This window comes from Kryptolebias marmoratus, linkage group LG6, assembly GCF_001649575.2.
Source record: "Kryptolebias marmoratus isolate JLee-2015 linkage group LG6, ASM164957v2, whole genome shotgun sequence".
Taxonomy (NCBI): domain Eukaryota; kingdom Metazoa; phylum Chordata; class Actinopteri; order Cyprinodontiformes; family Rivulidae; genus Kryptolebias; species Kryptolebias marmoratus.
The window spans coordinates 198,762-209,971 of record NC_051435.1 but is presented as its reverse complement, the minus strand read 5'-3'; the positions used below and the strand labels follow the sequence as shown (position 1 = coordinate 209,971).

At 41.8% G+C, this 11,210-nt stretch overlaps 2 protein-coding genes across 4 annotated transcripts in view; both read right to left on the bottom strand.

Annotated features, from left to right (window-relative positions):
- Positions 1 to 11,210, bottom strand: part of LOC112451394 (titin) — a gene marked incomplete at its 3' end in the record, with an annotated part of 470,585 nt that overhangs the window by 408,798 nt on the left and 50,577 nt on the right. The gene's annotated exons all lie outside the window — the stretch shown is intronic.
- Positions 1 to 11,210, bottom strand: part of LOC108250827 (kinesin heavy chain) — a 29,198-nt gene that overhangs the window by 10,645 nt on the left and 7,343 nt on the right. For all 3 annotated transcript variants that reach the window (XM_037976014.1, XM_017440886.3, XM_025002749.2), the window contains exons 2-18: positions 9,662 to 9,749; positions 8,926 to 8,999; positions 8,750 to 8,854; positions 8,365 to 8,413; positions 8,232 to 8,287; positions 8,030 to 8,117; positions 7,425 to 7,549; positions 6,892 to 6,996; positions 6,444 to 6,592; positions 5,958 to 6,106; positions 4,050 to 4,219; positions 3,911 to 3,979; positions 3,402 to 3,608; positions 2,256 to 2,402; positions 1,871 to 2,059; positions 1,644 to 1,761; positions 764 to 840 (exon numbers count right to left, since the gene is read on the bottom strand). In XM_037976014.1, coding sequence (XP_037831942.1) covers positions 764 to 840; positions 1,644 to 1,761; positions 1,871 to 2,059; positions 2,256 to 2,402; positions 3,402 to 3,608; positions 3,911 to 3,979; positions 4,050 to 4,219; positions 5,958 to 6,106; positions 6,444 to 6,592; positions 6,892 to 6,996; positions 7,425 to 7,549; positions 8,030 to 8,117; positions 8,232 to 8,287; positions 8,365 to 8,413; positions 8,750 to 8,854; positions 8,926 to 8,999; positions 9,662 to 9,749 — 1,965 coding nt within the window. The remainder of the gene's footprint in view (positions 1 to 763; positions 841 to 1,643; positions 1,762 to 1,870; positions 2,060 to 2,255; positions 2,403 to 3,401; positions 3,609 to 3,910; positions 3,980 to 4,049; positions 4,220 to 5,957; positions 6,107 to 6,443; positions 6,593 to 6,891; positions 6,997 to 7,424; positions 7,550 to 8,029; positions 8,118 to 8,231; positions 8,288 to 8,364; positions 8,414 to 8,749; positions 8,855 to 8,925; positions 9,000 to 9,661; positions 9,750 to 11,210) is intronic.

Sequence of the window (11,210 nt, the reverse complement as noted above, 5' to 3'; positions counted from 1 at the left end):
ATTTAGTTTTGCTGAGGGGACATAAAACCGCGGTGAAAAGGCGAAGGGAGAGGCAGGCAGTACTCTGCCGCACTGAAGGGGGCGCACGTGAGCCAACAGGAGCTTGTTGCTGCTGTCCTTTCACGCAGAGGCCAGTGACAGTCACGTGCACTGCTGCCAGCCGTTAAGTTTTGTTTTGCTCCATCGGACTGCCAAAACGGTAATTGTAACATTTTTTCTTATTTTATCTTTAATACGTGAGTGCGCGCGCACGTGTGTATGAGAGAGGGAGTGAGTGAGTGAGTGAGTGAGTGAGAGAGTGAGAGAGTGAGAGAGTGAGAGAGTGAGAGAGTGAGTGAGTGAGTGAGTGTGAAGAACGCTGATAAGATACGAAATAACCAGCAGCCAATTGAATAAGCTACCCTTTTGGGTTTATCTATTTGTAAATCTGACTCTAAAGGAGTCGGTGCCTCACCAACCATGAACCTCACCGCACGTCACTGCTGAAGATTCATTGGGATTCCTGAAGAATCTGAGGATTCATCAGGATCCCTGTAGAACACGAGGATCTGTAAAGATTCCTGTAACACCTGAGGTTTCATAGGATTCATGTAAAACCTGTGCAACCACTAAAATGCTTGTATAACCCGTGGAGCCATAGGGAATCCTGTAGAACTTGAGAACCCTTCAGGATTAATGTAAAACCTGAGGTTTCATAAGGATTGCTGTAAAACCTGAGGACCCATCAGGATTCCTGTAGAACACGTGATAATCTGGTGTTTACTTTCATCTCCACAGCATCCTTCAGTCTGCTCATGTGCTCCTTCTCTTTGTCCATCACCGTCAGCTCATGCATCTGACCTGAAAACACACAGAACGTATTCAGTTTGTCCTTGTCCCTACAGCAGGCCTATTCAACAAGCAGCCTGGATGCACCCCTTTTTAGGTTTTTTGGGATCCCACTAAGCTGTCAAAATCCCAAGCTGATTTGTTTGAATATATTGCTAAAATATGCGTACATATCAGGGTCATATTAAGCTAATAAGTTATTTGTGAAACCTTTAGTAATCTTTAGTAAACCATGACAAAAAAAGGGGTGGGGTGGGTAAACCAGTAAGAAGTTGTCTGATTGGCCCATTTATCTGAACTGTGCAAAAAGCAATAAGACTGTAGTACGGTACATTAACATGAAAGGTGCTATATTAATACATTTTACTTACTTACAGTAAAATTAGCATTAGCTAAGTGATTACAAGAGTCAAGATGTCTCTTTCTGTGATCAATCCTCAAAAAGAGGGTGGACAAAAAAAAACCAGAAGCTCTGATCAACTCCAACCACTGACTAGGCAAGAATGGATTGCCATCACTCAAGATTTTGCCCAGAAGCTGATATCCAGCATGCAAATACAAATTGCAGAAGTCTTAAAGAAGGGTCAACACTGTAAATATTAAGTCTTTGCTTCAACTGATTATATTTGTCGATAAAAAGTAAAACAACAAAAACATTTAAAAGGAATGGTTATAATTGTACTTCATTATACCATATAAACATCTGACAAAAAGTTCTAAAAAACTGAGGCTGCAAACTTTGTGGCCACCCTGTCCACCTTTGAGGAAGCAGAGCCTGTGGGCCTCAACCCAACAACCCCCCAACGGTAACACACCTTGAGCATGGAGTTTGGCAATCTCCTCCATCAAAGCATCCTGACTCTCCTCCAGCTGCCTTTTCTTCTGCTCCGTCTTCTGCAGGTCGTCAGCCAGAGACTCCAACTTGGCCCGAAGCTGCACAACAAATAGCAAAAATAACAACCAAAACTTTTCGTCCTTCACACAGTAAATTCTTTATTTGCAGCAAGTGTGATGATCAGACCTGCTGTGTTTTGTGTTTTACCTGTGAGACCAGCAGCTGGTGGGTACTCAGCTCCCTCTCGTTGGCCTCCATCTTGCAGGTGTTCTCTGTCAGGCTGACCTCCAGCTGTTTGCTGCGGTTCACCAGAGATTTGACTTCAGACTTCATTTTACTGAGGTAGAGACGAGCTGTGGTGAACTCCTCCTCCATCACTCCACTCACCTCAGCCATCTGACCACACAGTGAGATGGAAACTGTAAAGCCCCAAGATCTGCTGAATTTATTTATAAATGTTCAAACTTAACATTTTCTACTACTGTTACTTCCAACAACTTCTGAGTAACATTCCTTTAGACTTAGCATGAACCTGTTAAAGCTAAAACGTGACGTGTTTGTGCAGAAAAATGAGAACAGTAGAGAGTCTTACAGCTTTGAGCTCGGTGGTTCCGAGGACGCTGCCAACTTCACTGAGGTCTCTGAGCAGAAGATTGAGGATCTCTACAGACCTTTTCTTATGGTGGGAGCTGAGCTCCTGAAGAGTGGACAACTCTCTCTGAACCGCTTCCAGACCTGCCTGGAACCACAGAGCGATCCAAGAAATTCAACAAACATCTTTTCAACCAAATATCTTCCCATCCTAATGTCATACTGAACTGAAAAAAAGGTTACATTTTTATCTGTCCCCCTTCAGTTGTGATTACAGCACATAATAGATGTTTTTGGACAGTATGAACCTTTATAGTGTGTTGGAAGAGTCCAGAAGTCATTCATGGGTTTTTACTACTGTCTATTTGACATTCTTGTAACTGCAGTGTGAATGTGATATAAATTCCTGTCTCTGAATTAACATGTTACATTTAAAACCATTTAAGTCTGTTTGTATTTTGTTTTTGTTGTTAAATCACAAGAACCATGACCCCTGACCCAAAGTTACTTTTATACGGTCATTTTTAGCTCCTGCTACATGGCAGGAGCTTTTTTAGGACAGCATGAACATAAATGTCTAAGGAGATGTGCCTGGTCACTCACCTGTCTCGTTTAAAGGTACATTTATAATTTAAACAACAGTTTCCTGTGCTAATGAAAATTTGCTCACATTTACCAAAATACAACAAAACACAGAAGTTATGAGGGTTAGACATCACTAATGCCTTATATGATGTTTATAGAAGTTATTATCCCCATCCCAAACTCTTTTCAAGGGAAAATCATAACATGCATATTTTCATCCTGAGGGAGGAAACCAATACAAACTCCACACAGACAGACCCGGGTCCAACCTGGGGCTTGAACCCAGGACCTTCTTGCTGTGAGGAAACAGTGCTAACCACTTAGCAGTCAAGCTGCCCTTAATCTCACTCCCCAAGTTTGCAGACAGGAAGCAAAAGGTTTTCTACTACAGAATAGAAGTCCAGTTTTATGTTTTCTGTTTTATTTGGTTTTGGCATGGATGATTGAGAATCTACACCAGATGATCCACTTTTCTCGCAGGAGATTCCTACCTGATAAAGCTGTTGAATTTTTTTTTCCACAAAGTACAGAAATGATTTGTTTTTGTAAATTATGGACTTACAGTTTTGTGTGCGAGCTCCTCGTTTAGCTGCTCATTGCATCTAGTCTTGTTCTCTGCCTCCTGGCTCTTGTGGTCGTAGTTGACAGCGAGCTCCTCTAGTGCCTGCAGCACCTCCTTCACCTCCTCTTTGGCCGAGTCCCCGTCCCTCTGCAAGCGGGACAGTTCCTCCTGCAGACATTCGTAGTCCTGACGGCTGGACGTCAGCAGCTGTGGGGGAGGGCAAGACAGGTGAGGAGGACAAGTAAGTTTAGGGGAGACCAGGTGAAGACAGATGAGTAGGACAGATGAGACCAGGTGAAGACAGATGAGTAGGACAGATGAGACCAGGTGAGGAGAACAGATGAAGAGGTCTGGTGAGATTAGGTGAGGAGGACATGTGACGTGGACACATGAAGACATCTCAGGACATGTAAGATAAGGTGAAGAGGACAAGTGAGGACAGGTAAGGAACACAGGTGAGGACAGGTGAACTGTGACCCTGAGAGGAAGGTGAAAGGTGTGAGACTCACTTCGTCCTGCTCCATCAGCTGCTGTTTGAGCTTCTCAGACGTCTGACTGTGCAGGTTGATCTCATCGTCCTGAAACATGATTCAGCAGTTTTTAGCATGTTGTCATCATAATCTTGGTGATGCTATAGGTAAGACTCACCTTGTCATCCAGTTGCTGGTACAGGTTTGTGATGAGGGTCTCATACTGAGTCTTCTCCTCTTCGGACAAGGGCAGAGTGGTTGGCGCCAAGCTGTCGATCACTGTTGGTGTCTCAGTGCTGCTCTTCATGTTTCTGCTGCTCAGCTGCTCCTCCACAGGTACACACTCACCTAGACAGGTATAGATGAGACCAGAGATCAGGAGCTGGTGGTTTTACTCCCCCTTGCATATCTAGCAAACAAAACTTCCACAAACATGGGGATAAACCTTGAACGTTTGAGTTTACTACAAAAACTAAACAGCAAAAATGTTAAAGTTAAGACAGCTTCAAGTTCATGCAAACAAAACTTCTGATCAGAACCTGAAAGATTTAAACCAGATGTTTATTCAGAGCCTTAACCCTATAAACAGGAATTTAAAACCTAAATCTAAACTTAGGCTGGGTTCACTAAAGAAACTGTTGTTTAAAGAAAAAGGACCAGAGCTGGATTCAGATTTTCATCACATCTGTAAAACTTTTCACTCATCAGTTCTAAAGTCAGGTCTGAAACCTCTTCATCACTGCAGGAGGGAACGTTCTGTTGTTTGTGCCTTTATGCCAAACAGTAGTTCAGATTATGCAGACTCCTTGGAGTCTCTGGATGATTTCGGGGAAGGGGTGTCATGTTGGGTGTTGTTCTTCTGGGGAAATTCAGTGCTTGAGTCACCTGGAGGGGGGTGATTGGGAGGAACAGCCTCCCTGATCTCAACCTGAGTGATGTTCTGGTATTAGACTTCTATGCAGGAGGTTTTCCTGGGGCAGGACATAAGTGTACTCAGTACCACGCTACCTTGGGTTAAAGGTTGATAATATATTTTGGGTCTGGTGGTGAAGAAGGTTGATGGAAAGACTTGGTAAACACAAACAAATACTAAGGGTGAACTGGGACCGTCTGACAGTGGCCCATGTTCATGATATCTTCAACTCACACTTCTGGGAGAATTTTTCACAGGTCCCTAGTGAAGTCACGGACACGGAATCTGAATGGACCATGTTCAGGGTTTTTATTGTAGCTGCACTTTCCAGGAACTGTTCCAGAAGATCATTGGTGTCCATCAAAGCAGCAACCAAAGGACTCATTGGTGGACATCAGATGTGACATTCAACTGATTGCTAAACCTCAGATGAAGGAAGATCAGTCTGGGTTTCATCTCGGTCATGGAAAGAGATCTGTTGGAGCCACTCTTCCAGTTTGGGGGTCACAGCACTGAGTGCTCTAATGACCTTTGGCACCACTGAGGCCTTGACTCTCCACAACTGCTGTATTTTCTCTTTCAGCCCTCAGGAATGAAATTCCTCTGTAGGGAGGCTGGGAGATAGGGTGAGAAGCTCCATCATCCAGGAAGAGGCTGGAGTAGAGCCGCTGCTTCTCCTCATAAAAAGAAGTCAGCTGAAGTAATTCAGACATCAGATTACAATGCCTCCTGGATGCCTCCCTGTGGAGGTTTGCCCGGGGCAGACCCAGTACTCACTGGAGAGATTATATATCCTCTCTGCTCTAAGAAAACCTTAGGATCCATAGGAGGAGCTGGAGTGTAATGCTGGGGAGAGGGAGGTCTGGGTTTCCCACCTGATCCTGATACCTCTACAATGGAGGGAGGGACCGATAGACAGATGGATATTTTTTATTTTTCTATATTTAGGACCAAACAGATGCCTGTTTTTTCTTTGTCAGTACACGTTCCAACATAATTGGTTGTATTTTTTGGTACAAGATATAATTTCTAAGCCAAATTTTATTTTCAGCACCAACATTAGCTACCATTCTGGTCTCACATAAAACACTCAGAGCAACAAGTGGAACCTGAAAAAAAAACAGGATATGTTGAAGTTGCCAAACAAAAACCTCTCCTGAAGATGTTTCTGACCTTTCCTCCAGCGCTTTAGCTCATTCTCCACTTTTTGGATCATGATGCTTAAAGTTTTGTTCTTCTCTTTTTCCTTCTCGTACTTTTTCTTCCACTCCTCAGCTGTCAACTCCAGGTTAACAGAAACGGTATTCTTTATGGTTTTAGCTCTGAAATACAAGAAACGGGTTAACTTCATTATTACATGAGTAGTCTGAGTGAAGATTCAGGGTTTATTTTTTCATTGTTTTCACACTAAACTTTCCAGACTTTCAGATTTACACTCTGAGGATCTGATCTACAGCTGTTCCTTTTTGTTACACAAAAACCCGCTCATAGCCCCGGCCTGCACCCTATGGACATCTCAAAAACACTGCAGGATCTGGTAACAACAGGAGGTTCTTTCTGGTTCTTGGTCCATCTCTCTACTTGGGATTTTATGAGTTACCTACTACAACAAACTGCTGCTAATACACAAACCCATTAGAGAAAACTCCTGTACTCTACCTCTGTCCAAACATGAGGGTGGACTTGGTTTCAGCCTCATTGTAAATAGATGGCGAGCAACAGATAATGATGGTGGTTCGACAGTTTCCTCCCAAAGAGTCCTGCAGAATTCTGGTCATCTTACTGTCTCGGTAAGGGACGTGGGTTTTCTACAGAGACATTTGATAACTAAAGTTTATTATCTGGGTTCAAGCGTCAGATCAAAGACTCCTGATTTATGTCAGTAGAAACATTTGCAACCATTTTTCTTTGTTCCAGTTCATAGTTTCATCTCTGAAACTCTGAAAAGAGCCTGCATAGTTGAGTATGTCTCAAAATTACTCAGAAGGTTGCAGCCTGAATTCTTACCAAGACCAGACACACAGAACCTATTTTAGAGTCGACACTGAAGAATCCAACCAATCTCACCTGAACCTTCTAAGCATCAAGTCCCCTGGTGGACACTCACCGTTCCTTCACTCAAAGCAGCAATGACGTTCCCCAGAGCAGAAAGAGACTTGTTGATGTTCTTTGCTTCATCCAAAACCGAACCTTCTGCTCCAGTTTTACTCACCTGAACAACAAAACAAACAGGTGACATTTATCCTACCCTAACCTGAACCTGAAGGATCAAAAACCCAAACCTGATGGGCCAAAATACATCATCAAGGTGTCAGAAAGAGAAGGAATGGAGACAAGAAAATGAGTGAAGGACGGGTGAAGGATAGGTGAGGAGAAAGTAGAAGACGTGAGAGACAGATGGAGGACAGGTAGAGGACAGGTGGGGGACAGAGGAGTGTTGAGTTTCAGTTGTATTAATGGGTTCTGTGTCCACTGTGGGACTAAATGATGATGTTAAATGATGATCAGGTCTCTGGAGTCCTTTTGGGCCTCCTTTTAATTAGCTTAATTGTAAACAAGAACAATAGTATTATAAACAACAATAAACAAGAATCTTTGATGCAGTGAAAAGAGGTGAAGAAGATAAAGACGAGGTGCCACCTTCTCACTGCCTGCCAGGTCAACCAGATAAAGTTTTCCTGACAGTTTCATCTCTGTCTCCACATTCTCCTGCTTGATGTTGATCAGAAAGATGCTGTGACTGCGAGAGCTGTGCTCATTCATGTCTGCAGGAAAAAACAGGTAATAAATCAGGTGAGAACTCAGCTGAAAACCTAAGGCAGGAGTGTCAAACGCCAGGCCTCAAGGCTCCGCTGTCCTGGAAGTTTTAGGTTTTTCTGCTCCAACACACCTGATTTAAATGGTTTAATTACCTCCTCACCAAATCCTCAAGTTCTCCAGAAGCACGTCCACAAGTCATTCATTTAAAGCAGGTGTTTCAGTGCAAGAACACATCTAAAACATGCAGGAGATCGGTCCCTGAGAAACAGAGTTTGACACGTGACCACAGGTAAAGAACTCGGCCAGAAATAAACCTGTCAGTGCAGCACCCTACAGAGGACTCACAGTATTACAGCTTAGTCCACAGGGGGAACCACTCTGACTTAAAAAAGCACGCTAAAGTAGCAGAAAATCTATAAACTATTTTGTTTCCAATCCACAGAGCAACATTTGTAGTAGGGTTGAAGTTGGTGTTTCTTTCTTACTGGTGACGGCAACGTGTCTGTTTGCTTTTCCTTCATCAATGATATCCATCACCTCATCAGGACTCGACACGAAGCGTTCAGTACAACCCTGATGGAAAACATAGTAAACTGTTATAGCAGTACTATTGCTGTGAAATGACATTGTATCACTCATATTTCTAAACTGATATTGTAGTACATATACCAAATATATATTTGGTACCTTGACATAAGGAACCCTGTTTTTGTCCTCGTGAACAGCCAGGTTGGTCTTCGACACTGAAACAGAAACTGGGACGTTGGTCAAACGTTCGGCTCTTTGACTTTAAAAACTGCAAATATGGGAAACGTCTCACCATCCAACAAGTCTCGAATTTTATCCAGATAGATTTCAAAATAGGAAACCTGCAGACAGGGAGGCACATGAAACAGAAAAGTACCGTACACGGCTGTGCTGCTGCAGTACTACAGTTCAACAGCAGGGTGATGTGTGTCAGAAGTCCAAATTAACTTTAAATACAAAACAAAAACTAAGAGTTTCAGGAATATCATTTAAAATTCTAAATATTTTAAACAGAGTGTTTTCATTAATTCTGAAAGAAAAAATAAGTTGGATTTTTCTGTTTCTGTTTGACTAACGTGAATGATTAATATTCATGATCATATAAGCACATTAATGTTGGAAACTAAAATCAAACAAAATGTTAGCCACATAATGTGTGATATCAGCGATATTATCACCTTGATGTGGAACTCCAGGTTCTCGTCCATGGAGAAAATGTGGTCGAAGATGTCTCTGGCGATTCGAGGAATGATGCCCATCAGATGAGGGTCATGAAGATTTCCCTGAAGAACAACAACAACATTACAAACACAAAAACAAACGTTTTCCATCACTTACACACCAACACACTGACCTCCATGGTGTGAGTCTTTCCAGATGATGTCTGTCCATAAGCAAAGATGGTACCGTTATATCCTCCCAAGACATCTGAAACACATGAAAACATTCCACACATAGAAATCACACAATCATCCAACATATAAACAAACCATAAACTCAACAAATGCAAGGAAACAGTTTGAAACTTTGTGCTTTTAAGAGCAATTAATACTTCCTGTTTGTTTTTGCTTGTGGATGATGTTTGACATCCTGCAGAGTTATTGTAAGTGAATCAATATTGTTCTGACAAACAATCAATAACAGGAGGAAAAGGTTACCCTAGCCCTCTACAGACTATGGGTGGGCAGTAATACAATATTACCATATCCTAATTTTCTTTCATCTCAGTTAAACAGTTTATTTTGTCATTAGTCAGAGACTACAATCCAACCTTTGTCATCTATTTCTGTCACCTCTGGATCACGCTCATGTGCACCTAGCTTGGTTAACTTGTGGGACTTTGAAAGCTGCTGACAGGTATCAGAAGGCAAAGTAAACCACAGCTGAAGGGGTTGTGGAGAAAAAAACAAAAAAGTGTGGGAAGAGTTTGTTGAGGCTATTGAACAGGACTTAATGACAGAAATGATGCCGTGCCAGCTTGGACATCATCCGGATTAACAAAGTCCACATCCAATGATGAGGAAACAGGACATTTTGACACTTGGACACTTAGAACTGGAGCCTGTACCATAGACTGGAACTGAGCTCACCTTTGACAATCTGTTTGGCACAGGTGTCGTACACCTGAACCTGTTCGGTGTTCGGAGGAAAGACTCTGTCAAACACATATGGCTTCCCCTGAAACACAGGAAACACACTGTCAAAATAAAAAACTAGAAAACCTATGAGAGAAGTACAGATGTGTCAATGGTGTAACTTTTTGTTTTCACGCCTCACAGCTTCGACATAAAACATGTGCTCTGTCTTTTGGTACAGACAAGTTATCAAAAAACTGCAAGAAGTTTCCCCTCCAAACAATTATGTTTTGAGCTTGACACAAATTATACATCAAGCTGTTGATATTTTTGCCTCCTTTTACCCAGAGTATCTCTCACTGCTGTAATACTTATGGTTTCCTCTCAATTCCCTACAGAGAGCAGAGTGCACAGACCAGTTTCTAAAGTCATTGTCAAGGTGCGGTGTGAGCGTGGCGAACCCAAGACGCAGACTCATCCTTACAAAAACAAAAACTGATTTATTAAAATAACAAAACTTGAAAACAAAAAGCTGACGTGGCAGCAAAACAAACTAACAAAAATCCAGGCATTAACAGAGGCGGGACAAGGCAAGACAAAACAAGGCAAGGCAACACTAAGAGCAACATAAACATCTAACAAGCAACAACAAAACAACAATGATCCAGCGGGGTGGTGGAGAAACGGACAGGTTTTTATAATCAGGAAGTGATTGGAAAGTGGACACAGGTGAAGCAATTAACCAGACTAGAGACAGGTGTAGATGGGCATGGCAGGAAGGCAAAAGAGTGACTGGGGAGGAGTGAATAGTGACAGCAAACATAAACAGGAAAAACTAAACTGAAACAATAACATAAACCGAAACAAGACAATAATCAAAACAACAAACTGAAAATACCAAACTATGACAGAGACAGACAGAACATGAGAACAAAACCAAAAGTCTAAAATAAAACTCAAAAGGAAAAAACAAAACTGAAGAAAGCAGGAAAAACAAGAACCCAAAACTAAACTAAGAACAAACCCAAAATTGCTAGAAATCATGACAGTTATAGTTATTTTAGTTTAGCTCAGAATTCCTCTTTAAAACTTAACGTTGAGTCATTTTTTAAATTCTTATATTTTATACATGGTAAAAACATAAAAGTGAACGTGTGACCATCAGTCTTCTGCTCATAATATACTCTATACTGTAAGATCTGACTTACAGTTTTCAGACAGCGACTGTTTGAGGCCTACTTTTCAGCCTACTTTTTTGTCTGCCTCTCCTTATTTTGGCAAACAGGAAGTGATAGACACAGGTGTGTGTTACCATGGTGACCACACTGAGCCACTGGCAGCAACTTAAATATATCTTTTGATCCTAGTTCACTTTATCCTTCTTCTACAGTTCAGACATCCAAATGGAGGCATTTCATACAGCTTAGATTATTACAAAGTTATGGAAAATGTTGGTCAGCAGCTGCAATAGCACCTGTCAACATTTCTACAGAATTTTTCTAATAATAATAATAATAATAATAATAAAAACCCTGATCCTAAGTCAGTCTCTGTTTCTCTCAGC